The sequence below is a fragment of the Carassius carassius genome, chromosome 6, assembly GCF_963082965.1.
Source record: "Carassius carassius chromosome 6, fCarCar2.1, whole genome shotgun sequence".
NCBI classification, from domain to species: Eukaryota; Metazoa; Chordata; class Actinopteri; order Cypriniformes; family Cyprinidae; genus Carassius; species Carassius carassius.
The window spans coordinates 29679012-29704996 of NC_081760.1; the positions used below are offsets into that span (position 1 = coordinate 29679012).

A 25985-nucleotide genomic window follows, 5' to 3' on the forward strand; every position below is an offset into this window, starting at 1 on the left:
GGTCCAGCTCACCCCAAACCATCTCGATTGGGTTCAGGTCCGGTGACTGTGGAGGCCAGGTCATCTGGCGCAGCACCCCATCACTCTCCTTCTTGGTCAAATAGCCCTTGATTCCTTTCATTGTGACTCTACAATTTCCATAGTCATGAAAATAAAGAAAACTCTTTGAATGAGAAGGTGTGTCCAAACATTTGGTCTGTACTGTATATATATATATATATATATATATATATATATATAATTTACTGTGACTTTTCAGTGTTACTAATGATTTTTGTAGAAATTATTTGAAACAAGTTATGGACGCTTTCTTGTCATCATGGCAGAACTGACATTTGTTGACTACATGACAATACAAATGATCTAAGAGCTAAGACATTCAAACCAGGAGATTATAACACAAACCATGTTTTCATATAGGTCATGAGCAAAACTATATTTGGGACCACTCTGTTTTCATGTGTTTGTGCAGGCTACAGTGAACACGATGATGTAATGTGATTTAAGTTGTGTGTACATCTGTGCATGTTTAGTCACTCTAAGAACTCCAAAATCCTCAAAAACTCAAATGACCACAAATTCTGCCAAAAGATATCATTGTGGTAAACTTGAAAATATCTGAACATAACCAAAATGTAACTAATGCTTCCTAATACTCTGCTGATAAACACAGCTGGATTAGTGTTGAACTCTAATTGGCTGAACTAGATCGTTCAGCTCAATAAAAGGCTTTAGAGATCTATACTGAACTGTACATGGCAGAACAAATCACTACTGGAGCGATACACAGGTGAGTGCCAGAAACATTTTTGCTACAGAGACATAAGAAAATAATTCCCATGAAAAATGCCATGTAAATATTGTGCAAATATTATATTTATGCAGCATGATTATGTTAGTATCAAATTCAGAGTTTGTAATTTAAAATACGCTGATTTTCAGATTGCAAGATGAAGAACTTTGCTATAAGCATTATGGTTCTGACTGTAATTGCTGATGTGAGTACATTGATTTCATCTAATCATGTTACTTTATGTATTTTGGACACTCCTTGATTTATCAGTTCATTTACACATGCTTTGATCACTTTGATACTTTTCTTTTAGATCACCTCAGCTAAGGTAAGATCATTCATATAATCAGAATTATCTGAGTTGTGTTTAACTGGTGCTATAAGCTGCAAATATTTTTAGAAGCTGCGTTTGATCAGCGGTCTGAATGGTGGTCTGGTTACTGGTGTAAATGGAGTTAACCCTTTTCTGGTGGGGGGTCTGAACCCACCTGTGCTTTCTGGTGGTCCTGCTGTTATAGGACAGCCTCCATTAGCACAGGTAGGAACTGAAGATTTACCACTTAAAGGAGAATTTCCCCCAAATATGAAAATATACTAAAAATCTACTCAGACAATCCGAGATGTTAATGAGTTTGTTTCTTTTTTAATCTGAACTGATTAAATTACATTACTTGCTCACCAATGGATCTTCTGCAGTGAATGGGTGCCGTCAGAATGCCGCCAGAGTCCAAACCGCTGATAAAAATATCAAAATAATCCACAAGTAATCCCTGCACATGACTGCAGCCCATCAAATTATGTTGTTAAGGTGTTTTAACTTTAAATCTTCATTTCTGGCCAAAATACAAGTCCAAATTGATCTGCTTCATCCAGTGAAAATGTTCTTCCCCTGTTGTGTGTAGTTGTGATCTCACATCAAAATCCACAGGCACATTTGTTTTGATCTGTTCTGAATTAAAAAATTTTTTTTACTGGTAAATGATGCCTGATCTGTGCATATTTCTCTCCAAAATTAAGATGAGTTTACTTTTTCATTGGAGAAAGCAGTTTTTTGGATAGTGGACTCGGTTTTATCTACGGGTTGAAGTAAAAAAAAAAAAATCTTGATGGATTTGTTTATTACTAACACTAGCTTTTCACTTTACAAGATATTTATTGATGGACTGGACTCATTCAGATTGCTTGTGGATTATGTTTTGATCAACGTTTTGAACTCATTCTGACGGCACCCATTCACTGCTGGGGATCCATTGGTAGGTAAGTGATGTACTGTTAAATGTCTCCAAATCTGTTCTGATGAAGCAACACTTTTCGCTTAATCTTTGATGGCCGGAGGGTGAGTAAATGTTCAGCAAGTTTTCATTTTTTGGGGGAACTATTTCTTTAAGCACTTTGTATATCCCACTAAAAGATAATGTTCTACACAGAACTCTTTTGTGTCTGACAGATTCTGCCTGCTGCTCCTCTTCCTCCATACATGCTTCAACAGCCACCTGTTCCCTATGGTCCCCTTAACATTGGACCTCAGCTGGCTTACCCTTTCGCTTCACCTAATGGGGTATTTGTTAATTTTCATTTGCAATGTTTGTGTAACAATATGCATTTAATTCTGTCTAAATTAATGTAATTTATGTTGTGATGTTGTTGTGGCCTTTTTTGATCAACAGGGTTTGCCGTATTACATTGGTGGGCCCCAGAATCAACCAGCCATAATGCCTCCACAGCAAGTTATGGTACAAAACGAGTTGCTATAGTGCTAATCTAATGCTATAAAATATATGTATGGGCTATGAATATATATTTATGAAACTTATTCCTAATACTTTTAGGCTGGACAAGGCCCTACTGGAAATAATCAAGCTGTACCATCAAGCCCACTAACTAGATTTAAGGTACATTTGATAAAGCAATTACAGGAAAAACCATCTTTGGCCACTGATCCAAAATCTCTTCTGTAAAAACTCGTAACTTTATCCTATTCACTTGTAGTATAACCTTTTAATAACTAACTGGTTATTGTTCATTCAGTTCATATGATTTCTGATATGTATAAGTTTGTAGTAAAAAGTGTAATGCAACTTCATTGTTTAGCAATATTCAGTGTTTATGCAACATTCAAAAGGCTGAATTCCTGCCATCCATTAACTGTGTTAAATCGTTCTCAGCGCTCCTTTCTCAGAAGGATCACTGCAAGACCACCTTTCTCTACCACCCAGGTTTGTAGGAAAAAATTATTTAGCATTTTTCTAAAATCTTTTGGTGGTAGACTGCATTCTAATATGATTTATCATCTCCATATGCAGATGCTAGCTCAGGTCATCCCTGCTATGCCTGCAAATCCTGTTGGATAAATCTGAGTGAAGCATACAGCTAAGGTGTGTTTTATACATGTGTTGATATGTTCACATTGATTTTAATGTACATTAATTAATACTCTTGCTGAGAAGCTGATTGGGTTTGTTTCTTTTCACAGATACTTCCAAGAGATCTTCTCCTCTCTGCAATACATGCCATTTTTTATTTAGAATATTACAGAATCATTGATAACTATGATGTACTTTAGTAAAATGTCTAATTGCTTTGCTTTATAGCTTTCACGATCATTAACTGGAGTGCCCATGAACTTCAGTAGAGGGCACTCCACTCAGGACCAATCCACCCATCAACCACCAGATGTCACCATATAATCACTTGGACACTAGCACCTCTCATACTGTTGCACCACACCCGAACTACATCTCCCATGAGTCACTGCATCACATTCACCTTGCCACACCTGCACCTCATTCATCAGCCAATTTCCTTGCCACACCTGCACCTTATTTACACACACATATAAGCACCACAATCACTCTCACTCACTGCAAAGTCTTGTTTAGCCTGTCTGACATTTCAGAGCGTTTTTCCCCTGTGTTTGTTATTCCCGTGTTTGACCTTTGGACTGTGTCTTCGACTCTGATTTCTCTGCTGCCTGCCCCGATCTCCGCTTGTGTCTGGTTTCGATTCTGGCTATCCCTGACGCCATTCCTGATTTCTGCCTGTCTGACCATTCACTAAATAAATACTGCATTTGGATCCGAACACCTCTGACTCTCTTCATAACAATACCGACAAATTGTGAACATTTGTAACAAATGCTTATATTGAATACTGAATAAAAGTCACTAGTTTTTTGCAACAATTAATATTTTCACCCTCTTAATCATAAAATAATATTATGGCCACGCTTTTTGAAAGTTTGTGTTATATTGCCATCTACAGGCAACAGTGTTCCTGAAGTTACTACGTAGCATTTATGAAAGAAAGAAAGAAAGAAACAGCATTTCTGCACTGTAATTATTTATTTTATTTCATGAAATGTATTAATAAAATAATACAAGTATTACTATCATAATAATAATAATAATAATCATCATCATCCACATTATCACCATTTCAGAAATAATTTAATCGATCTGTTTTTCTATTCCTAGTCCCTAATTTGTCTCAGTACCTCACTGAGCTCTCCATTAAGGCTATGTACTCTTTTTTCAGTCTCTGACAAAGTTCATTTCTGTCATGGACTCTGGTCCACATAGACATCTATTTAAAGAAACCCATAACAATTATTATGATTCACACTATGTCGAAACTATGGTTGCTACAGAAAAGATTGTATTAGCTTACCACATAATGGCATCAGGACAGAAAAAGTCACAAATCTTCAAAAGTTATGCACACATAGACATAAAATATACACTTGTACATAATATGCCATTTAAAAGTTTCAGTAAAATGTTAAGATAGATAGATAGATAGATAGATAGATAGATAGATAGATAGATAGATAGATAGACAGATACTTTATTTAATCATAATAAATACTTTTAATAAATACTATTATTCTGCATTATGCAGGAGGCATTAAAGCAATCAAAAGTGGCTTTTAAAATTCTGTTCTTCTGAACATTAAAACAACAACAACAAAACACTGGAGTAATGAGTGCTGAAAATATTTTAAATAGAACAGTTATTTTATATTGTGATAATAACTCACAGTATTTCTTGGTTAAGCCTTGGTTAGCCTTGATGAACATAAGAGTCAAAAAAATTGTACAGACCCCAAATGGTAAAGTGTGTGATTAAGCACAGGTATTTAAGTAGAGTGTAAATGTTATATGTCACTACTACTATGCTTATCAAGGCCAGGATATAAACAGTTTTTGAGGTTAACAATTTTGTAATGCAAATCAAATCAACAAACAAACACCCCCAGGTACAGACAGACCTTGTTTTACGTAGAAAATGAAATAAAATAAAATAAAAATAAATATATAACGTTTTGCTGTCTACAACAAAAAAGACTATGAAATAGGGTTACATAATTAACCATGTTGGTTATTTATGATAACCAAACCTAAACAGCCTTTTTCTTAAAGTAAAATAGATATTAAATAGTGAGATTTTTGCTGATTGATTTTTAATGCCATCTACTGGACTCCTAAGGTTCTTGTACAGTTTAGAAATGAGAAAGGTCAATACAGCCGAGGAAACACAAACCTTTTCAGTCTGGTTCTTCTGTCTGGAATACTCAGCCCCTAAACCATGTAATCACTAAGTGGAGATGACCACACTAATTGCCATAATTATTGTTTTGAAGAAATGTTGGTTAAATCTTGTTTTTTCATTCTCAGTCAGACAATAATTTGTCTCCTTACCTCACAGAACAAACAGCTCTTCATTCAGCCTCTGTATTAATCTGTCAGGAAGCTCAGTTCTGATCTAAAGCACTGGTGCATGTGCTCTATATCTATTAAGTATTCAATATTTTTAATGACTTAATAATAATGATAACTAATCAAAACACACATACTGTGAATACAGATGTACTTAAACTCAGACAATAAATTGATGAAAACAATTAGCAGCTCAGTTGACCATAATGATACATGTCTATATATGACGCGATATAGACAAATTGAGACCCATTATACCGTATGTGTCACAGCTACAGCAACCTGATATTATAAGAAGGCATACACCAGTTTAAAAAGCAAAGGGGAAAAGACGCTAATGGTTTGCACTTCTGCTCTGCCTTGAATGTACTTTTATTTTCTCTAATATTCTGCATTTATAGACTGTTATTGATTTATTGACCATTTATAGACTATTAGTAGTATGTATATATATATATATATATATATATTCAGCACCAGTAGGGAGTCTTTCAATTTATTTATTTATTTTTTTATTCACAGATTACCAATATGAAGTTTCAGGTCATCTTTTCAATGTCTGGTCTTCTCAGCATTTGCACTTGTGCTCCTGTAAGTGTCCATTGATAAATTCATGTTTTCATCTTCAATCTATAATAACAAATCTGTTTGTGTTTCTCAGATCTACCAGCCACAATTCGGAATAATTGCAAGTAACAGTAATGAGGTATGTTTCTTATGCATTCTGTCATGAATTTTATAGTGGATATTATATAATAAATTCTACCATTTAAAAGTTTAGGGTCAATAAGATGTTGTAAACGTTTCTATTGCTCACCAAGACAGCATTTATTTGATTAAAAGCAGTAATGGTGCAAAATATTATTACAAATTAAAATAATGCTTTTCTATTTTAATATTTCTAAATATAATTTAAGGCTGTAGCAAAGCTTAATTTTCAGCATCATTACTGCAGTCTTCAGTGTCACATGATACTTCAGAAATCGTTCTATGCTGATGAGCTGACTTTTTTTTGGGATTCATTGATTAATAGAAAGTTAACAATAAATATTTTGCATACTTGTAAATGTATTAACTGTCAAAAAATATGGTGTATAAAAACATATATTAAATTATTAATCCCAAACTTTTGAAAGGTAGTGTTCATTTTTTGTTTTCTGATATTCTCATGTCTCTTTTTCCTTCTTTGGAGGTTTTGCGTCTCAATGGACTCACTCTGGCAGGTGTGGGTCCAGGACAGGTAATTCAGCATCCAGTCATGTACAAAAAAACTAATAGGAAGATAGCGTGAGCATTTGAAAGTAAAATCTGCCATAACGTAATGACAGAGATATATAATTTCTTAACCTGAAACAAGGTCGTCCCCTTGGAATTATAAGGTTCTATCTGCTATTTTTGTCAAAATTGAGTTATTACCATATTGTTATTCTGTGACTTCTGTGAACTTATTTACATTATGTGATAGATTTTTTTTATGTTGTATACATTATGGGATTTTTATTTAAAAAACAATAAGGTTCTATCTACACAGTCGAATAGAATGCAAAAACTTTGTGGCTCAATTTCTCAAAACTACTCGGAATGCAGATAGAACCTAATAATTCCAAGGTGACGAGGTTATCTTAATATGGTATTGTGTTGGTATGGTGCTCATATTCAGTGCTCGAATTGAGTCAAGTCTTATGGGGGGTCCCCAAGTTTTTTTGGGAGGGGGGCTGGTTAGTCTCGCAATATACACTTTATACAAAATATACAATATATTTGATCATAATATGCATAAATATATACTATTTATTAAAAACGCTTGAATTAACATACATACATATATATATATATATATATATATATATATATATATATATATATATATATATATATATATATATATATCTTCTTTTAAATTACTTACTTGAGTAATATGGATTTAGAGGGTGACAAAGCAGCAGACTCAAAAGGGCAGCTATGGCAAATATACCAGGGCACTACATATAAGGCACTTGAACACCCGTAAAAGCAAGTGACTTCAAAATACATTGAAATGTCTCAAAAACAGTAGAAAATAATCAGATGGCTTCCAGTCTCACTGGATGGTATCACTGTCAGATTCAACAGTGGCACAGGGATAATTATTTCATAATGTCTCCGAAAGCAGTGAAAAGAGAGCAGTCAGTAACTTCAAAAGGATATCTATCTTCACAACTTTTTTATTACTTAAACAGTAGCAAAAGAATGGAAAAATACTATCAGGCTGTAATGATGTAGTATGAACCCAGGTGCGGGAGTTTTACTCAAAGAGTGCAGGGCAACTGGGCAAACAGGATACAGTCTTTGGAATAGTTTATAAGTTTAACATAGGGATGTCCAGGAGATTCTCAAAAAAAAATCTGTTATCCATCTTCATCGAGATCTCTAGCACTAGCACTCCTGTAGAACCAGGACTGTTAATTATGAAAAAAATAGTAACGTAAGCCTAAATGTTTCCAATATATGCTAGGAATATAAAAGCCCCGACATGCAGTGGATAACTGTTAGATATAAAGTAGAAAGATATATAGCGAGAGACAATTACCCCTCAATAAAGTCAGTAAGAAGCTTTCTCTTCCCGACTGCGAGTGGAGGTTTATTTTTCTCCATATTTTAAAAGCTAAAATTAGCTTCACCGGAGCGGCGCCAAACAAACAGTCCTGTCGACGATGTCATACTAAAATAAAAATATCCGAGGGACCCCCCTAATTCTATTTTTTACTTCTTATGGGGGGTCCCTAATACCTTATGGGGGGTCCCGGATCCCCCCAGCCCCCCCTCAATTCGAGCACTGCTCATATTATAATGGCCTCATTTAAATCATTGCTTTCTTTCTCTTTAGGGTACTGCATTTTTCCCTCCCTTCCTGATTCAACAGCAGCCCCCACAGGTGCTAAACTTCAACCCTGCGATGCAGGGACCCTTCCTGCCCCCTCAAATAAACCAGCTGAACCCAGCACAGTTGCCCCCATTGCTGCAGGAGCAGCCTATACCTGGCATCGGTCCCAACTATGGGATACCAACACAGAACCTTCCCCCGGTACAAACATACAGGGAACATCATGAACTCATGGTCAAAAAACCCAAGTTTTTTGGAATTATTCTCACAAATTTTGTCTGGAGAGTAAAAAAATGAATGTTTGTTTTTAGGGATTTCCATTCTTCCTGAATAATCTATATCCTCAGAGGAACACTCCTGTAAGGTTGATACCTAACCAGAACACTGGCCCAAGTATTCAAGGCCAGGACACGATGCAACCAATGCAGCCAGTGCAACCAATGCAACCAATGCAGCCAATGGAGCCAGTGCAACCAATGCAACCAATGCAGCCAATGCAACCAGTGCAACCAATGCAACCAATACAACCAATCCAGGTATTGTAAAACCTTTTCTTCCTCACATTTTCTTCTCCTTTCAATTGATTGACTAGGCAAAAATGTTATTTTTGCAAAGAAAAATGATTAAATTAAAAGTGTATTACCTCCATGAAGAAAACAATGAAAATGCATTTTTTGTTTGAAACATCTCAAAAATATTAAATATATGTAATATAATGAATACATAATTATTTTAGTAAATAGTTAATAAATATTTAATATGAAATTATTAAATGTAATTACATGAATCACATTAATCTGATGTAGTCTTAAGGGGCTTGTATTTGTGTTTTCTTAGACATTTGAAAGAGAATGTTTCACATTTTTCAGAACAGGGGAAAGTCAGACCCGAAGGTAACGTCTGCTCCTGATTACCGTGGTGATCGGCCCGGTCCGGGAACTGGAGAGGTGTTTTCAGAAGCAATCTTTTGTTAAGATGTTGTTAATATCCAAACCTGACAAAATATTGCTGGGCAGAATAATTACTGTAGAATTCATAGACAGTTTGTTAACCAGTCCTGTCTCTGACAGGGGCATCCTGGGTTCCCATTGTTTGAGCCATAGGCTCAGAAGATTTCATTATTAAAAAGGTATTCAAATTTGTATATTATAATAAGATATCATACCAGTTAAATTATCGGCATATAAATTTGTCATTGGTTTTCCAGATATCCCATCATGGAGACCCCTCACAGGAGACATTTTAGTTCAACTTGGACATATCCATGTGTTACCAAATAAATAAAAGATGAACAATTCATTTTGCCTATTGTTTTTTATTTTTTTTTATGTTGAAAATTCTATTTTTTACTTCTACTGAAACTTGATTAGGACCTGTGCTTTCTAGTATTAACAATTAAGAATAAATCACCCCACTTTAGTGACAAAAATGATCAAAATAGTTTTAATGAGCAGATTCTCAAGAGTAATGATTCAAGCAAAAAAAATAAATAATAATAATAAATAAAAAGTACAGTGAACAACTATAAAGAGGCATTAATTAGCAAAAAAATTTTTTTTAAATTTATTTATTGCATGTTCTGCAATCTGTCTTCCCAATGTGGTTTTTGAATGTGGTTCTTTCCTAGTTTGTCCCGCGATTACTTTCAGACTCTGTCTGGTGAATCAGAGTCAAAAGCAATGTTGAAAGAATTAATGAACGATATTAATGAAATAGAAATAAGATCATCTAAAATATATATTCAAATAATTCAAAACCAGTTGTCTTTCTTAACTTAAGAACCAAAATACTGACCTTCATGAATGATTGGAGCTGCAAAGAAAACCAGGACATTCAAAAGATGAAGATAAATCAAGAAACAAGAAAGAGAATGCTATTGGTGGTGAAAATGATTCTAGGTACTGGCAGATATCTGTATAATGTAACCGATATGATATTAGTACATGGTCCTGATTATTCACAAGCTGTGTAATGCCATATTCAAATGAGGTTTGCTGATAAGAACAAATATACAACAGACTGGTATTATTTGATTTAATATTTAATCTGGGCATTCATGCCCAGATGGGTCATTTATAGACTACAGATGAAGGTGATATGACTTACCAATGCAATTGGATTGTAGATGAGCTTCACATAAGGCTGTTAGATATAGAAACTATATTTACAGAGATGGATCTGGTAAATGGAATTGAAATGTTCATTTAATGTTATCTTTCTTTAATATATGTTATCCTTTTGTATATTTCTATTTATATTTCTCTCTCTATATATATCCTATATATAAACAATAACTTTACCCCCAGTTCCTGAGGTCTACTCACTCCACTCTGTAAATAAGTCACAAATGGAATACATTGAACATACAACATGAAACATTACCATATCTAAAAGATCTAAGACTTTATTACCATTTTTGGCGGCTGCATCTGTCCTTTGCCCTGGATGGAAAGCACATATTTTCTGTGTATATCATACAACTTTTACATTTACTTTCTTAAAACTTTTTGTTTGTTTATATTATATATCCTATTATCTGTCCAATGAAAATACGTTTGCAAATGCAAAATGAATGTCACAGTATTATATTTACTTGGACTGTTTAATTCACTTCCTTTTGGCAAGAGGAAGACATTCTCTCCCTAGAAAGAAAAGCCAAAATTTATTCAGATTTTATATTCTGTTTTATTGCATTTTCATATCTTAAAATACAGTGTGTTAGGTTCATAAATGTCTATTTCCCTAATTTAGTGATATTACCTCCTTTAGATGGAAAGCACTAACATTCTGTTAAAGGGAGAACATATTAATGTTTAGCTTTTTGATTTACTCATCTCAAAATATTAAAGATGACTTCTACTTCAGGGTACAAAACAACAGCACCATAAGTTTCACTCACCTGCAAAGTGACATTGTCAGCCTATGTTGATCTAAGTGAGTAAAAATATTTCAACAGATTAGAGACTTCAGATGCATTTAGTTCATGACATTTACCTCTGGTTTCATAGACAAGGCTTAAGCCTAGTCTCAGACTAAACTGCATGTCTGGGCTGTTTTAACTGAAAGACACTTGCACTGACATATCCTAAAATATAAGTTTTTTTAATAAATACATTTTGTCTTGAGATGTTCCTAAATGTCTTTATTGAACTATGGCCTAATACTGGTTTAAACCCTGTCTGTGAAACCAGGCCATATTGTTTTAGCTGAATTGTCAACATCTTACCTTGAAGACTGGTATGAACTGCCTGTTTTCAACATTAAGCAGAATTAACTCATAAATCTATACACAATCAATAACAACTTAACATAAAACCTTGTTTATTCCATGAATGAATTTGTGAAAAGTGCATGTAAAACTTGTTGGGACTCGGGTTTTCCAAAGAGTGGATTCATTTGATTCTCTCTACCTCCATCTAGAGCTTGGGTTGGGTGTGTTGGCATCCTTGCAGCTGAAAGGATTTAACAACATTAAAATTTCATTTTCATATCTCAGCAAATATTCAATTTTTTCCCCATTAATAATAATATGTCATTTTGTTTATTCCAGGATGAGGGCAATAGCACATTGTTTTTATGTCTAAAAGACTCTGTAACCTAAGTCTTAAGGCATTAAATCTGCAGTCTAAACTTACTTTGTGAGATGGTCCACCAGCTCTGCCATTCTTCTGTGGTTTTCCGACTCCTCCACATCTATGCCATTGTCTGTTCCTCTGTGTACCTTGGTTTAAAGTGAACCCTTGTCTAGTCAACTCAGACTCATCACCCTACTGTAGAAGATAAAATGAATGTTTATTGTACTACATAATGATTGCAAACATTGTAAAAAGTGCAAAAAGTTACCCACTCTGTTTTCTCCATTATGACCAGGGAACACTGGATCTTGTCCAAATGGAGAGCCAATATATGGATCTTGTGCATGTAGCTCAGATCCATCTTTATACAATGGGCCCACTGAATCTGTCTGTAGTGAGTGTCAATTGAAATATTTTGATTTAAAACTACCTACATTTTAGAGTTATACATAAAGTTAATGTAAAAACAAAAAACAAAACATAACAAAACAAAACAAAACAAAAAAACATACAAAACCTGGACGCCCAAAATTCTTCTCCTATCTGGGTCTGATTGGAGCTCTGCCACCTGGTCGAGGTACATTTACTCCTCCATCTTCTGAACCTGAGAAATATTTCGGTCCATTCACTGGGCTAACTTGATCCCAGTGGTCTCTGTCTGGGCTAATAAAAAAAATAATAATTAATGCATTCAAAATTTATAAGACCAGCACTGACAATAATATACATGTAAAGCAGTGTGAAATTCCACCATGGTACAAATAAACAGTGAAATGCTGATGTACTGTATACCCAAAATATCTGTCAGAATGCTGCTACTCACTTGAGCTGCCACTGCAACACATGATAATGCCACTAGAAACCACATTGCTTCTTTAAAATCTGTACAATTTTCAGCAAATAAATTTAATTTTGCTTTCCGAAAAATTTGTCACGCTGGCCTTGCTTCTCTCTTTATAAAAGGTAGCTGTTGAGCAAATGTCACTGTTGTTGTGACTCTTTTTTCTCGACCAAGGACTAATCATACATAACATAGCATCAACATAACAGAGAGGTGTGGAACATTAGAATAGTTACTACACAAGTATAATTATATCTGAGTCAAATAAATTGTCCACAGATCCATTTGTTGCTGTTTTCAGTGTATTTCGGCAGTTTGTTACCATTAAAACAGTTTTGCTTTTATCGTTTACTGTGTATGATTCCATATTTTGGATGCACAAAGTTTTAATTTATGAATAAAAACATGACCAATACATTTCACATGCCAGACTTTATAGCACCCACAGAAATAATGCAATACAAATCGTAAAAAGGGAAAAGTAAATAGATGTATATTTATAAAAAGAAAGTAACAAATTAACAACAAATGTGTAACCTAATAAATAAGAATTAAGGATATATATAAGAAAAAATAATTAATCAAATTAAAATCAAATTAAAAATCAAATTAAATGAGAGAAACAATATGAGTGTTGGTGTCTATACAAACCCTGCATGGCAAATATTAAGTTTGGTCTCAAATGTTTGCAAACTTAGATAACTGAAGATGTTCTGGTGAAATGTTATTTCATTTATCATGATTTACTTGATTGATAATGACTGAAATATTCTGGTAACAACTGGACAATTATTATTATTTGTTGTTATTGATGACAAATCCTGAAGAGATTTTGAATTGAGGCTCATTATACGACACACACTGTATTAGCAAAGCTCATGCTGAAATTAACAATTGAAGAAATCAATAGTTAATACAACTTAACACAAATAAACAATGAATTCTATAATTTCAGTTTTTTAGTGCTTTGATTACTAAACTCACTACCCTTAAATCCACCTGCTTAAACCATAACTCAATGCACAATACTATTTAAAATATATAACAAACCTAAGAAGAAAAAAAAACTATAAATATGTATCAGATATTTTACTTTTTTTTAAGTATTCCAATTCCTTTTGACATTCTATATATTTTTGATGATATCTAGAATGACACAGATATAAGGAAAGTTATAATTTATTTGAGAAGAATCCCAGTAACATCCAGCCCTAAGGTGTGTCTTGATTTTTTTTGTTTTGTTTATGTGTTGCATAAACTCAGTATGTTTACAATTAATATACCATAAGAGAGGCAACAATGTGACTCATTTCCCTATTTCTCAATTGCTGAGTAAAATCCACCTTGCTAAATACTAAGCATTACATTATTTTTTTTCAGTATGTCATACTTCTGCTGATTGGCCAGTTGCATGTTAAAAATGTATATATAAAGCATTTATCACTGCTGTATTGATGTCACACAGACAAGTCTCTCATATATTTGGCATAAAGGTAAGAAGAAAAGGTAGACTAACTTAAGAGCATTTACATTTATATTTGGTCATTTAGAAGACATTTTTCTCCAACGCGACTTACACACTTTCTCTATTAGATCAGAGCTGCTCTTCCTGAGAACCATGCAATCTTTCCTGATCGTTGCTTGTGTCTTTGGACTCTGCTGTGCCGTGCTAGTGAGTTTCATTCCCTTTTTATTACATGCGCATGTTATGTTTTACTCATTTTTACCACCACACTATTCTGTAACGTAATTTATAACAATGGAAATGAAGTAATGATGGTGATGAAGATGCAACATTTATTTTCCTTTGTAGGCAGAGGATGGAGAACTTCGAGAGAAGCGCTCATCAAGCAGTTCCTCAGAGGTCAGTTTGAAATCAAAAACTTTTGCAATTGCATAAAATCCTTGAATCAATGAACTGATCATGCTTTAGGCTACATTCTGAACATGTCAAACATGTTTGTCTTCATTTTGAAATCTGTTTTATATAAACTCTTTTCAATAGAAATTTTATATGTTCTTCTACTGATATTTCTACAGAGACAACCTGGAGGATTCTTCAATCCATACCCATTTCAGCGTCCCTATCCCTATCCGTACTTTCCCCCTTACCAGCCTCAGCCTCTGCCTCAGCCTCTGCCTCCAAACAACAATGCTCTCCTCAGCCTCTTGCCATTCATCTTAGCACAGTTGGCATCCACTCCTGCTCCTGCCCCAGCCCCTGCACCAGCCCCTGCACCTGCCCCAGCCCCGGCCCCGGCTCCGGCCCCTGCACCAGCCCCAGCTCCTGCTCCTGCCCCTGGTGGGCGATAAGTAGTAGTAGTAGTAAAACTGACGATGTGTCTGATTGACTTGATACCCTTGTTATATCTTAAAACAAATAAACTTAGTATCATTGAATCATACATTTGTGTTTGTGTCATTCGTTCTCTTTTAAATGTATAGGAAAATGTGCAGGTTTTTTTTTTTGTTTTTTTTAGTTGTGTTATTATACCAGAACCTCTCTGGGTCTCTGATAGACTTTTATATGTGGTGTATATTTTTGGGGACTGTTTCTGCAGCTGATAGCGACAAATTATTGACTTTTGTTAATTAGTTTTTAGTGAATCATTGAATCATTTACAAAACAGATTTGTTTAAAACCACTGAATCATTCAAAGTCAAAATGCCACTACTGTGTGTAACAACAGGTCTTATATGGGTTTAGAGCTGTTTTCATTGATGGAGCAAAAACAGACATGTGATGTGACTGGCAGAAGTGTCTAAAATATAATTTCTTAAATACCTGTTTTTTGAACTGTCATTCCAGTAACTGGTTGCTTGTTCAGAAACATTAAAACATTCTAATGGAGGCTTTGACATTTCTGGAACTTACTGTTGTTTAAAAGCAATGATGTAGCCTAAACATTTTAAAATTTTAAAGTGTAGGTCTATCACATAGCAGGACTGAGCTAACATGGATCAGCTTAATGTATGTGACAAGGCAGACATTTTTAACAATTAAAATATAGATCTATGCACTTTTTCTGAATTAAAAAGTACATATTTATACAGAGGTGCATGCAAGTTTTGGGACATTTTGAGAATTGGTACATATTAGGCCTAAATTGCTTTTTGAAGTCCACAGACTGCTTTTTTTACTTTTCCACTTAAACCAAACTTGTCAACATTGTCATGTACAAACTCATGTAATTTCATTTATGCAATTCCTCCAACCATATTGGAGAGAGAAGATGTATGTCTATCTGCCTGTCTTTCATGGAGTATTAATAGTTAATGGCCAAACATATCTGACTAGTTGTGCTGTTTCTATCTTTATAAATATAACTTTATATCTTTTGAAGGATAACATAACTTACATTAATAAATAAACATGTTCATGTTTATAGTTCTGAACTGTAATACCACAAATATCCCTCCACAGTGCAAGGGACACAATAAACACTCATAAAGACACTTGTTTCATTCATGAGTGAATCAACATTTTTGAAAGAATATTATAACAGTCATAACAAGCACACTTTATGTGCATTTATCTTCTAATTAGAAAGTATAAACAATGTAAGATTAAATTATGGAAAGTAATTTTTTTTAAGAGACCAAGAACAAGAGTATCAAGTCAATCAGGTGCATGCTCCGCTTAAGCTGGTGTCTTATCTCCCACCAGGAGCAGAAGATGAATTGCATGAGGTTGAGTAGGACATTGGTGTTTGGAGGCTGATGTAATCTGTTTTAAAACAATACAGCTCCAATCTGATCAATAAGAGAAATAACAACAGACACTGTCATAAAAGCAATTAAAACAACATACTGATAAGTGAAAAGATCTTGGCCAAATAGTGATAGATAGTAGTAGCCTCTTTCAGCAGGATAATGCACCATACTGCAGGTATGAATTTTGTCAATGCATTTATCCAAAAACCTCTACAATATGACACAATTTTCTATTTAATTATTTGTGATGCTGTCTTTGAAAACCCAGCTAAAGTAATTTTTTGGTGATTTACTGTTTTCAATATAAAATCATACTTCATTAGGTAAAGAACATCCTGTGAAAATGTAACATTGATATAAAGATCATTAAGACAATGTCAAATATTGAAATTATAGTGGTTGAAATCAAACTTTGATGCTTGTTATCTCATAATTCTATTTTGAGACTTTAGTTCTCAAAGTTCACATTTAGTAATTTTAGTTAATTTATTACAGTTTGGCAACCTGGCATTTAGCATCCCTGTATTAGGACACCTACTAAAATTAAGTTCACCTCCCTCTCCTTTAGTTCTCTTCTTCTTGGCTTTAGGTACACAGAGATAGATATCAGTTGTCTTGCAGTAAAACTACGATTATCGAGATTAGCTAATCCTTTGTAGCAATGTGTTCAGGAAGTTTTTAAGATGTTCCTAAAATGTCACAACTGCACACTGCAGTGAACCTTTGGGAATTTCGGGGATTTTAAGGATTACAACTTGACTGAATATTGTAATGTCCTTAAGGTTTGTGTGCACAATGAGTAAAAAAGTAACATGCCAAAACTCTTTGATGAGTCCAATGGAGTGCACTTGCTGGACTGGGATAAATATTAGAGTATTCACAATTATTTCAGAACATCAAGAAGACTTGACTGAATTGAAAGACTGTAAGTAAAGGTCAATTTAAATATACACTTCACTGTTTCTGTTACTTCAAGTTTATTTTTTTTGTTTTCCTCATTGACTTCATTGAAGTTTAGTGAAGACTGAGGCAAGCTGTTACACTTTTTACTCCAGTTAATGTTTAACTAATATATACGGTACACACATAAACTTATTTTATTTTAGCTATTATTTAAAAAAAAAAACACAAAAGAATTACTAAATCTTTACCTAAAATTAAGATGAAATATCATAAACCAGAACATAAAAAGTCTAAATATTAAGAAAAACTACAATAGTTTATCAATGATATTAAAATAACCCAGCAGATACAAATATGATAAGTTATTCACATTTAAACATTTCAAACACATTTCTTACAACTTTTATAATAATGTGACATTTTGCCCCAGTCTGACATGAAACATGAAAAATACCATTGTTTTCATTAAATAGTTGTTCATTTTATTATATACTTAATTGAATGAACTTTAACCTGTTAAACTAGTGTGGTTTAAAGTATAATTTACACTATAGATATAAGAAAAATATACTTTTGGAGTTTTACTTCGGAGACTAAAATATCAATATCAAAGATTTCGTTTTTATGGAAAGTTACTAAATGGCATTAATTTCTAAATTTTTTTAACTTGTCCTCAAGCCCCTTTTTTCCGCTCATGAGTGACTCCATGTGGATAAATATTGTACTTGCATGTGGAACAAGTCTTTAAATCAAGTGTGTATCTGTCTTATGAATGTGCATTTGAAATGCTTAGTCTGTTAAATATCAGTATTACTGAATTGCAATTATTAATGAGCTCAATGTGCTTTTAGATGACCTGTTCTTTTCCCCCTAAATAAGGTTAAAAAACGGTACCACCCTAAAATGAACAGTCTCATATTATTGACCATGCTGTGGCTTATTTGCCCTGGAGCTGTAAGTAAATGTTGTTTTTTTAATTATACTTTTACTCTCATAGTAGTTTCATCATTTTTATATCATATAATTCTGCTGTGATGTAAATGAGCAGACATGCTCATTCAAGCCTTTAGAATGGAATCAAACAACATTGTATGATACTTTATTAAATGACAATTACAATATTGTGAACTCATGCCATGTTTGTTTCCTCACAGCTGTGCCACCGTCATAAACCCTGGAGCTCCTCTGGTGAAAAAAACCTTTGTGTAATTTTCTCAAAAATATAATCACAATGTTTCACTGATTATAATATCTTTGCTCTAGAGGATCTATGGGTCATATTTTCCTGGAGGAGACTATAACAATGTGAGGCCTGGACCTCTGTTCCCATTTCTGTGGTCCCTACTGCTTCATCCAGTCCCTGCCCCAGCCCCGGCTCCTGCTCCGGCTCCGGCTCCGGCTCCGGCTCCAGCTCCGATTCCAGCCACGGCCCCAGCTCCTGCTTCTGCTCCCACTCCGATTCCAGCCACACCCAGCCCCCCAGTCATCAGCACCACCGTCCGTGGAGATGGTCCACCATAGTGCAGGAATCCTTTTGGAGCCGAACAATGACCTTAAAGTCCCCTTGAGATTTTAAGTAATGCTTTCAATAAACATAATGAATCTCACTTATTGAACATGTTATTCGTTGTTATTTAGAACTAAAAACAACAATTTTTTTAAAAACATTTATTTACTTATACGTTTATTATCAGTTTGTAAAACCTGCATTAGAGAAATACGTTTTCTATACACTGCTACTGAATACATTTATGACCTACATATTTCTGATCATTGCAGTCAACCAATTACTATTATTATTTTTTTGGAATAATATTCAACTAGCTGCCCTAGTTATGTGACCAAATGAAAAATATAAAGCAGGCATTGACATCCAAAATGTTGAAGTGAAAATAATTTCTGAAGTAACGTTTAGTCATTTCAGATGATACCTTGGCAGTGTTGCAATGGTCAATACATGCAACTCTGAGGGAATTATGCACTAGGTGTGGTGCAAGTGTCAACAGACCAAGAGGTGGTATGTAATTTTGAGATTTTGAGATTGCTTTGGGTGGGACAGTATGACTCCTGAGCCCCTATACACCTATTAAACAGTCTATCTTAGGAGGAAATATCTTCAGTCTTATCAGTGATAGCATCAAAAATTGGTACAGACTACAGTCTTCACAATGGAGCACAAAATTTAGAACAATGTGATTTTTCTTTTTTTTTTTAATGATATCTTTTTTTTTTAATGATAGAGTCTTGTTGTTTGCATATCCATTCATGTTTGAGGAATGGATGTTTTGTTAAAACTGTTGTCTGTGTCTGCATTCCTATTTTTGTCTGAACCCAACTTAATAATAACAGTTATCTCACCACTATGTGAAATTAGTATAGTGGGGATTGTGGGAATGACAGAATTATACTGTCATTAACTAAACTAAAGTGCCTTTTCAGAAGCTAACGTTGGTTTTGCTTTAATTAAAACTAGAAAGACAAAATCACTGAGAAGCAACTTCAAATGAGACAAACGATTCTTGTGTGGGTGAATGCAATATTGTGATTTGTTGAAATAAACCAGATTTCTTCATTTCATAATGCTTGTTTCTACTGTAAAATGAACACACCGTAAGAACAAATTAACTTATGTAATTCGCTTACAGACTAAACATACCTAGTTTTTATGATCATATTAATCTTTTATTCATTGACTTTTAGTATGTACCTCAACCAATATATCAAATCACTCAAATCACCATCTTGTCAAATGTTTTTTAGATTGTACAATTAAATTATCATCTGAGGTTTTATATTTTCTGAGGTCGGAGCCTATTTCCCATGTTTTCTGGTTGCTTGAGGAAGGAAAACTATATAAGTACCCTTACACTGCTTACAATAAGGATTTTAATGTGATTGTTTGGCTCTGTTTTTATTGTCATGCAATATTTGCTCTTCATTTAATATTTTTCATGCTGTTACACATGTATTTACTATGTGTGTTTGACACAAATGGGGCTTCTAGTATTGCTCGCATGCTTTCTAGCTGGAACATCTGGAGTTCCGGTGAGTCATTGATGTTCACCCAGTTAAAACTCGATTTCTTTAGAGATATTTCAGGGTTACATTCATGCTAATTAATTAATGTTTATTACTTCTCTGTGTGAACTCACTACTGTGTTAATAATCTGAGGTACAGCAAATAGTGATATTTCATCATTTACATCACTAAATGCATAATTAAAAAGTCACCTTTCACTGATTATGTGACTTTTTAAATCAACTCTCAATAATCAACCTTTTCATAGATCTCTCCAAATGCTGATTTGATGGAATCGCTCCCAGTGGGACCGATGTCAGCACAGGGAACCCTTACCATCTGGTTCTGAGGTATTGGTACAAGCCCAACATGTGCCACTGCAGTTTTTGTCACGGTTCATGGATGCACCGTTTCCTGCTCGTCTCATGTTACATCATGTTGATTGTTTCATGTGGGTGTTACCGCTGATCATCTAATCAGCGGCAGCTGCAGCTCATTCCACCAGCCTACTTAATGCCCTGTCTTTCGTCTCTTGTTTGTCAGATCGTTGTTTGAGGTCCTCCGTGATTCTTGTCTGTGTTCCATCTGCTCAGGTACGTTTGTGTCTTGTTCCTGTTCGGTCGCTATTGAAATTACCAGTCATCATACGGATCCCTCACCATCACCCACCTGCGCACTCAATCACCTCCTCACCAGTCTGTGCTGCCATCGTGGTCCCTGTGTCACCCACCATCAACCAAGCCTGGCAATACTTCTCTAATAAACATCATTTACTTGCAACTGCTTCCTGTCCTTAATTCGAACGTGACAGGACGATCTGACCACCCATGGAAGCAGCGAGTAACCCATCAGCGGCGTTGGAAGAGTTCCTCAGCGCCAGTGCTCAAAGGATGGACTCCCAGGAACGGAATCTTAACGACACTGGTCGCACTGTTCAGGTTTTGGTGGTGCAGGTGTCTGAGCTCACCCAGCAATTACAGCTTCTGCGAGCCCCCACTGCGCCGCTCACACCATCGGAGACCCCCTCCCAGCCGGAACCACGCCTTCCTATTCCGGAAACCTGCTCGGGTGAGCCGAATTTCTGTAGAGCTTTCTTAACATGGTGCGATATGCACTTCTCTCTTCAACCCAGGACCTTCTCCAACGAACAAGCCAAGGTGGTGTTCGTGTTGACACTGCTCACTGGGAGGACGGCATTATGGGGAACGGCGGTGTGGGAGAATCAAGATCCATGCTGCGCCTCGTTCCAGACACTCTCCGCTGAGATGAAGCGGGTCGTTGATCGAGCCGTCGCTGGGAGAGAGGCGGCTAGGAAGCTAGTTGAATTACGTCAAGGAGAGAGATCAGTGTCAGACTTTTCTATCGAGTTCCGCACCCTGGCGGTGGAGTGTCAATGGAAAGAGGAGGTGCAGTGGGACATGTTCCTGCATGGGCTGGCTGTCCGCTTCCAGAGGGAGATCTAAGATTTTCGAGTCAGCGGCGGGGACGCGGCCTGCCCCTCCTACAATCACGAGCCCATGCAGGTAGGGTGAGCTCGGCTTTCCCGGGAGGAGAAGGAGAGGCGGAGATCCCTGGGTCTTTGCCTCTACTGCGGGGGGACCGGTCATCATGCCTACATCTGTCCGTAAAAGGCCAAGCCCGGTAGTAAGTATGAGGCTACTATTGGGTGGGATCTCCGCCGAGAAGACCTCATCATCATCTACGCTCCTCCCGGTGAGACTAAGATGGTGAGCACAACTTCACGACTGTCAAGCACTTCTGGACTCTGGGGCTGAAGGTAATTTCATGGACTATGCACTCGCATGCAGACTTCAAATTCCCCTCAGACCCCTCACTCACCAGATCACAGTTCACGCCCTCAATGGACAGAGACTGCCGGTCATCTCACACATCACTGAAAACATTACCCTCATCACATCAGGCAACCTCTCAGAAATCATCTCATTCTACATCCTTGACTCTCCCCTTGCACCCATAGTACTTGCTCATCCCTGGCTCTTCCGTCACAACCCCAATATAGACTGGCAATTGCATTCCATTCTGGCCTGGAGTAACAAGTGCCATGAGTCTTGTCTAGTGTCTGCTTGGCCGTCTGTTTCTATGTCTGTGTTTCAGGAGGAAGCAGTGGATTTGTCTAACGTGCCCGTGGAGTACCTCCACCTGAAGGAAGTGTTCAGTAAGTCTCGTGCTGCTTCTCTCCCTCCGCATCGTCCCTATGACTGTGCCATAGATTTACTGTCAGGTAAGTCTCCGCCTAAAGGCAAATTATATTCACTTTCTGTCACAGAAAGGGAGGCTATGGAGAAATATATTTCTGATTCGCTAGCTTCGAAGTTCATCCGCCCTTCCTCTTCTCCAGTGGGGGCGGGGTTCTTTTTTGTGGGGAAGAAAGACTGATCGCTGCGACCTTGTATTGATTACCGGGGACTGAAAACATCACTGTAAAGAATACTTACCCTTTGCCGTTGATGTCTTCAGCCTTCGTGAGGTTGCAGGGAGTGTCGATCTTGACGAAATTGGACTTAAGTAATGCTTATCATTTGGTCCGTATCAGGGAGGGGGATAAATGGAAGACCGCTTTTAACACCCCCAGGGGGCACCTTGAATACTTGGTCATGCCCCTTGGGCTGTCCAACTCCCCAGTGGTCTTCCAGGCATTCGTCAAAGACGTGCTGCGAGATATGATCGATCAATTCATATATGTCTACCTGGACGACATATTGATTTTTTTCCTCTTCTCTCCAGTGCTTCAGAAGTTGCTAGAGAATGGGCTTTTTGTCAAGGCGGAGAAATGCACTTTTCATGCACAATCTGTTCCGTTTCTTGGGTATATCGTGTCGACTGAGGGAATATGCATGGATCCCTATCATAATCACCCCTGATCCATCACGTCAGTTTGTGGTGGAGGTCGACGCGTCGGAGGTGGGGGTAGGTGCGGTGTTATCCCAATGTTCTCCCTCAGACGACAAAATGCACCTGTGAGCGTTTTTTTCATATCGATTCTCCCCTGCCGAACACAATTATGATATTGGTAACCGAGAATTGTTGGCAGTCAAGATGGCATTGGAGGAATGGCGCCACTGGTTAGAAGGCTCAGGTGTTCCTTTTATAGTATGGACCGACCACAAGAATTTAGAATACATTAGTACTGCCAAAAGGCTGAACTCCAGTTAGGCTCGGTGGGCACTTTTTTTCGGACGTTTTGATTTTACTCTCTCGTACCGCCCGGGTTCCAAGAACATCACACCCGATTCTTTGTCGCGCATTTTTGACCGTTTCGATCACCCGTCTACTCCCGAGTGTATTTTACCTGAGACATTAGTGGTCTCCACACTCACATGGGAGGTTGAATCGAAGGTCAAGACGGCCTTAGAAGGGGTAACGCCTCCGCCCGGGTGCCCACCGAATCGATTATTTGTGCCGGAGGGATTACGGTCCAACGTCATTCAGTGGGGGCATTGCTCTAATGTGGCTTGTCATCCAGGAGTTAACCGTACTAAATTTTTGGTCAAGCAACGATTCTGGTGGCCACTTATGGCTCGTGACATTCACAGTTTTGTTTTGGCTTGCTCGGTTTGCGCCACTGGTAAGACTTCCAATCGACCCCCTGATGGGTTACTTCAACCGCTGCCGGTCACTTCGAGACCCTGGTCCCATATCGCACTAGATTTTATTACCGCCCTCCCGCCCTCCCAGGGCAACACGGTAGTTTTGACCGTGGTGGACCTGTTCTCGAAGGCGGCCCACTTTATTCCCTTGCCCAAATTATCCTCTGCCAAGGAGACAGCGTTGACCGTTGTAGATCACGTCTTTCGTTTACATGGCCTCCCGACAGACGTGGTCTCTGACAGAGGACCCCAATTTTTGTCCAAATTTTGGCGTGAATTTTGTAGATTACTGGGAGCGACTGTAAGTAGATGGGGAACCTACTTACTCGGTCAATCGTATTCTGGACTCAAGACGGAGGGGACGCGGATTTCAGTACTTTGTGGACTGGGAGGGTTACGGTCCGGAGGAGAGAAGTTGGGTGCCTGCTAGAGACATCCTGGATCACTCTCTTATCGATGATTACAATCGACAGGTAAGGGAGTCTGGGGACGCCAGGAGGCGTCTTTAGGAGGAGGGGTACTGTCATGGTTCATGAATGCACCGTTTCCTGCTCGTCTCATGTTACATCATGTTGATTGTTTCATGTGGGTGTTACCGCTGATCAGATGATCATCTCAGCTGCAGCTCATTCCACCAGCCTACTTAATGCCCTGTCTTTTGTCTCTTGTTTGTCAGATCGTTGTTTGAGGTCCTCCGTGATTCTTGTCTGTGTTCCATCTGCTCAGCTACGTTTGTGTCTTGTTCCTGTTCGGTCGCTATTGGAATTACCAGTCATCATACGGATCCCTCACCATCACCCACCTGCGCACTCAATCACCTCCTCACCAGTCTGTGCTGCCATCGAGGTCCCTGCGTCACCCACCATCAACCCAGCCTGGCAATACTTCTCTAATAAACATAATTTACTTGCAATTGCTTCCTGTCCTTAATTAAAACGTGACAGTTTCAGCCTGAATCTCCCAGAATGCTCTCTGGTCCCCAGCCACATCTGCCTATTCCAACCAATCCATGGGCCTCTCAAACCAACTCCAATATAACTTCCTGCACACTTTCAGTACTTACCCCATCCTCATTCCCAGCAACCGCAGGTAAGAAACTTTTGCTTATTTACTCAGTCAAATCTTGATTTTAATTTTTATTTTTTCTGTGGAATTTGACAATAAAAAACATATATATGCACTGTATTTTTTTCAGTTTTTCTATTATCGAATTCTTGGATCACAATCTAGGAATGTTTCCATCGTTCAGTGTACAATTTCAGAAGTATGTATGATTTAGTTTGTACCCAGCAGGCTGTCTGGGTTCAGCAGGTTTATTCTGATTCGAGGTCCAAACCCAAACTTAACTTTTAATATGTAACCCTCAAGCAAGCCTTTATGTTTTAAACTGTTTGGTAAATTATCCAAAATATTTCGCTGGAGGAAATCTTCTTTTCTGTTTTCTGTGTGTCAGATCTGAAGTGTTTTGATTTATTGAGGAAACCCGCTGCACTCGATATGTCCAAACAAAGAGCAACGGCATAATATATCACCTCACATATCGGTTAAATATGTTCATGCTAATGATATCTCTGTCAGCTCAGTTTGTCAGCTCAGCATATTCATCCCAAGAGAAGTCATTCAGTTCATTCAGTCTTTTCATTGAATATCATCTGGCCTGAAATGCACTTCCTTTTGCATCATTCTTTTAAAGTCTTTTTGCACACTTGTCAGTCTCCTAACTTGTACATAATTTCTCATATGATCCTTTCCATCATCAGTTCTCCTATGGAGTGCCTGTTTTCTAACAGCAACATCTCAACAATATATAATATACTGCTAATGCAGGTCCAGCTTCACATACATGAATGACACACAATGCCTAAACCAGCCTCAGCAACAACAGGTATCAACACAAACATATTATTATATTATATTATATTATATTATATTATATTATATTATATTATATTAT

General features: G+C 36.8%; 2 protein-coding genes across 2 annotated transcripts; both read left to right on the forward strand.

Annotated features, from left to right (window-relative positions):
- The first annotated feature begins 6036 nt into the window (after positions 1–6036).
- Positions 6037–9612, forward strand: LOC132141974 (amelogenin-like). Its single transcript, XM_059551621.1, has 8 exons — positions 6037–6099; positions 6170–6214; positions 6701–6748; positions 8375–8572; positions 8683–8907; positions 9241–9318; positions 9442–9500; positions 9579–9612. The coding sequence occupies exons 1-7, from the start codon at positions 6040–6042 to the stop codon at positions 9472–9474; spliced, it is 687 nt and encodes a 228-aa protein (XP_059407604.1). The 5' UTR covers positions 6037–6039; the 3' UTR covers positions 9475–9500; positions 9579–9612.
- Positions 9613–14405: 4793 nt separating this feature from the next.
- On the forward strand, positions 14406–18925 carry si:dkey-22i16.7 (cyclin-dependent kinase inhibitor 1C). Its single transcript, XM_059551355.1, has 4 exons — positions 14406–14459; positions 14601–14651; positions 14828–15089; positions 18762–18925. The coding sequence occupies exons 1-4, from the start codon at positions 14406–14408 to the stop codon at positions 18923–18925; spliced, it is 531 nt and encodes a 176-aa protein (XP_059407338.1).
- The last annotated feature ends 7060 nt before the right edge of the window (positions 18926–25985 follow it).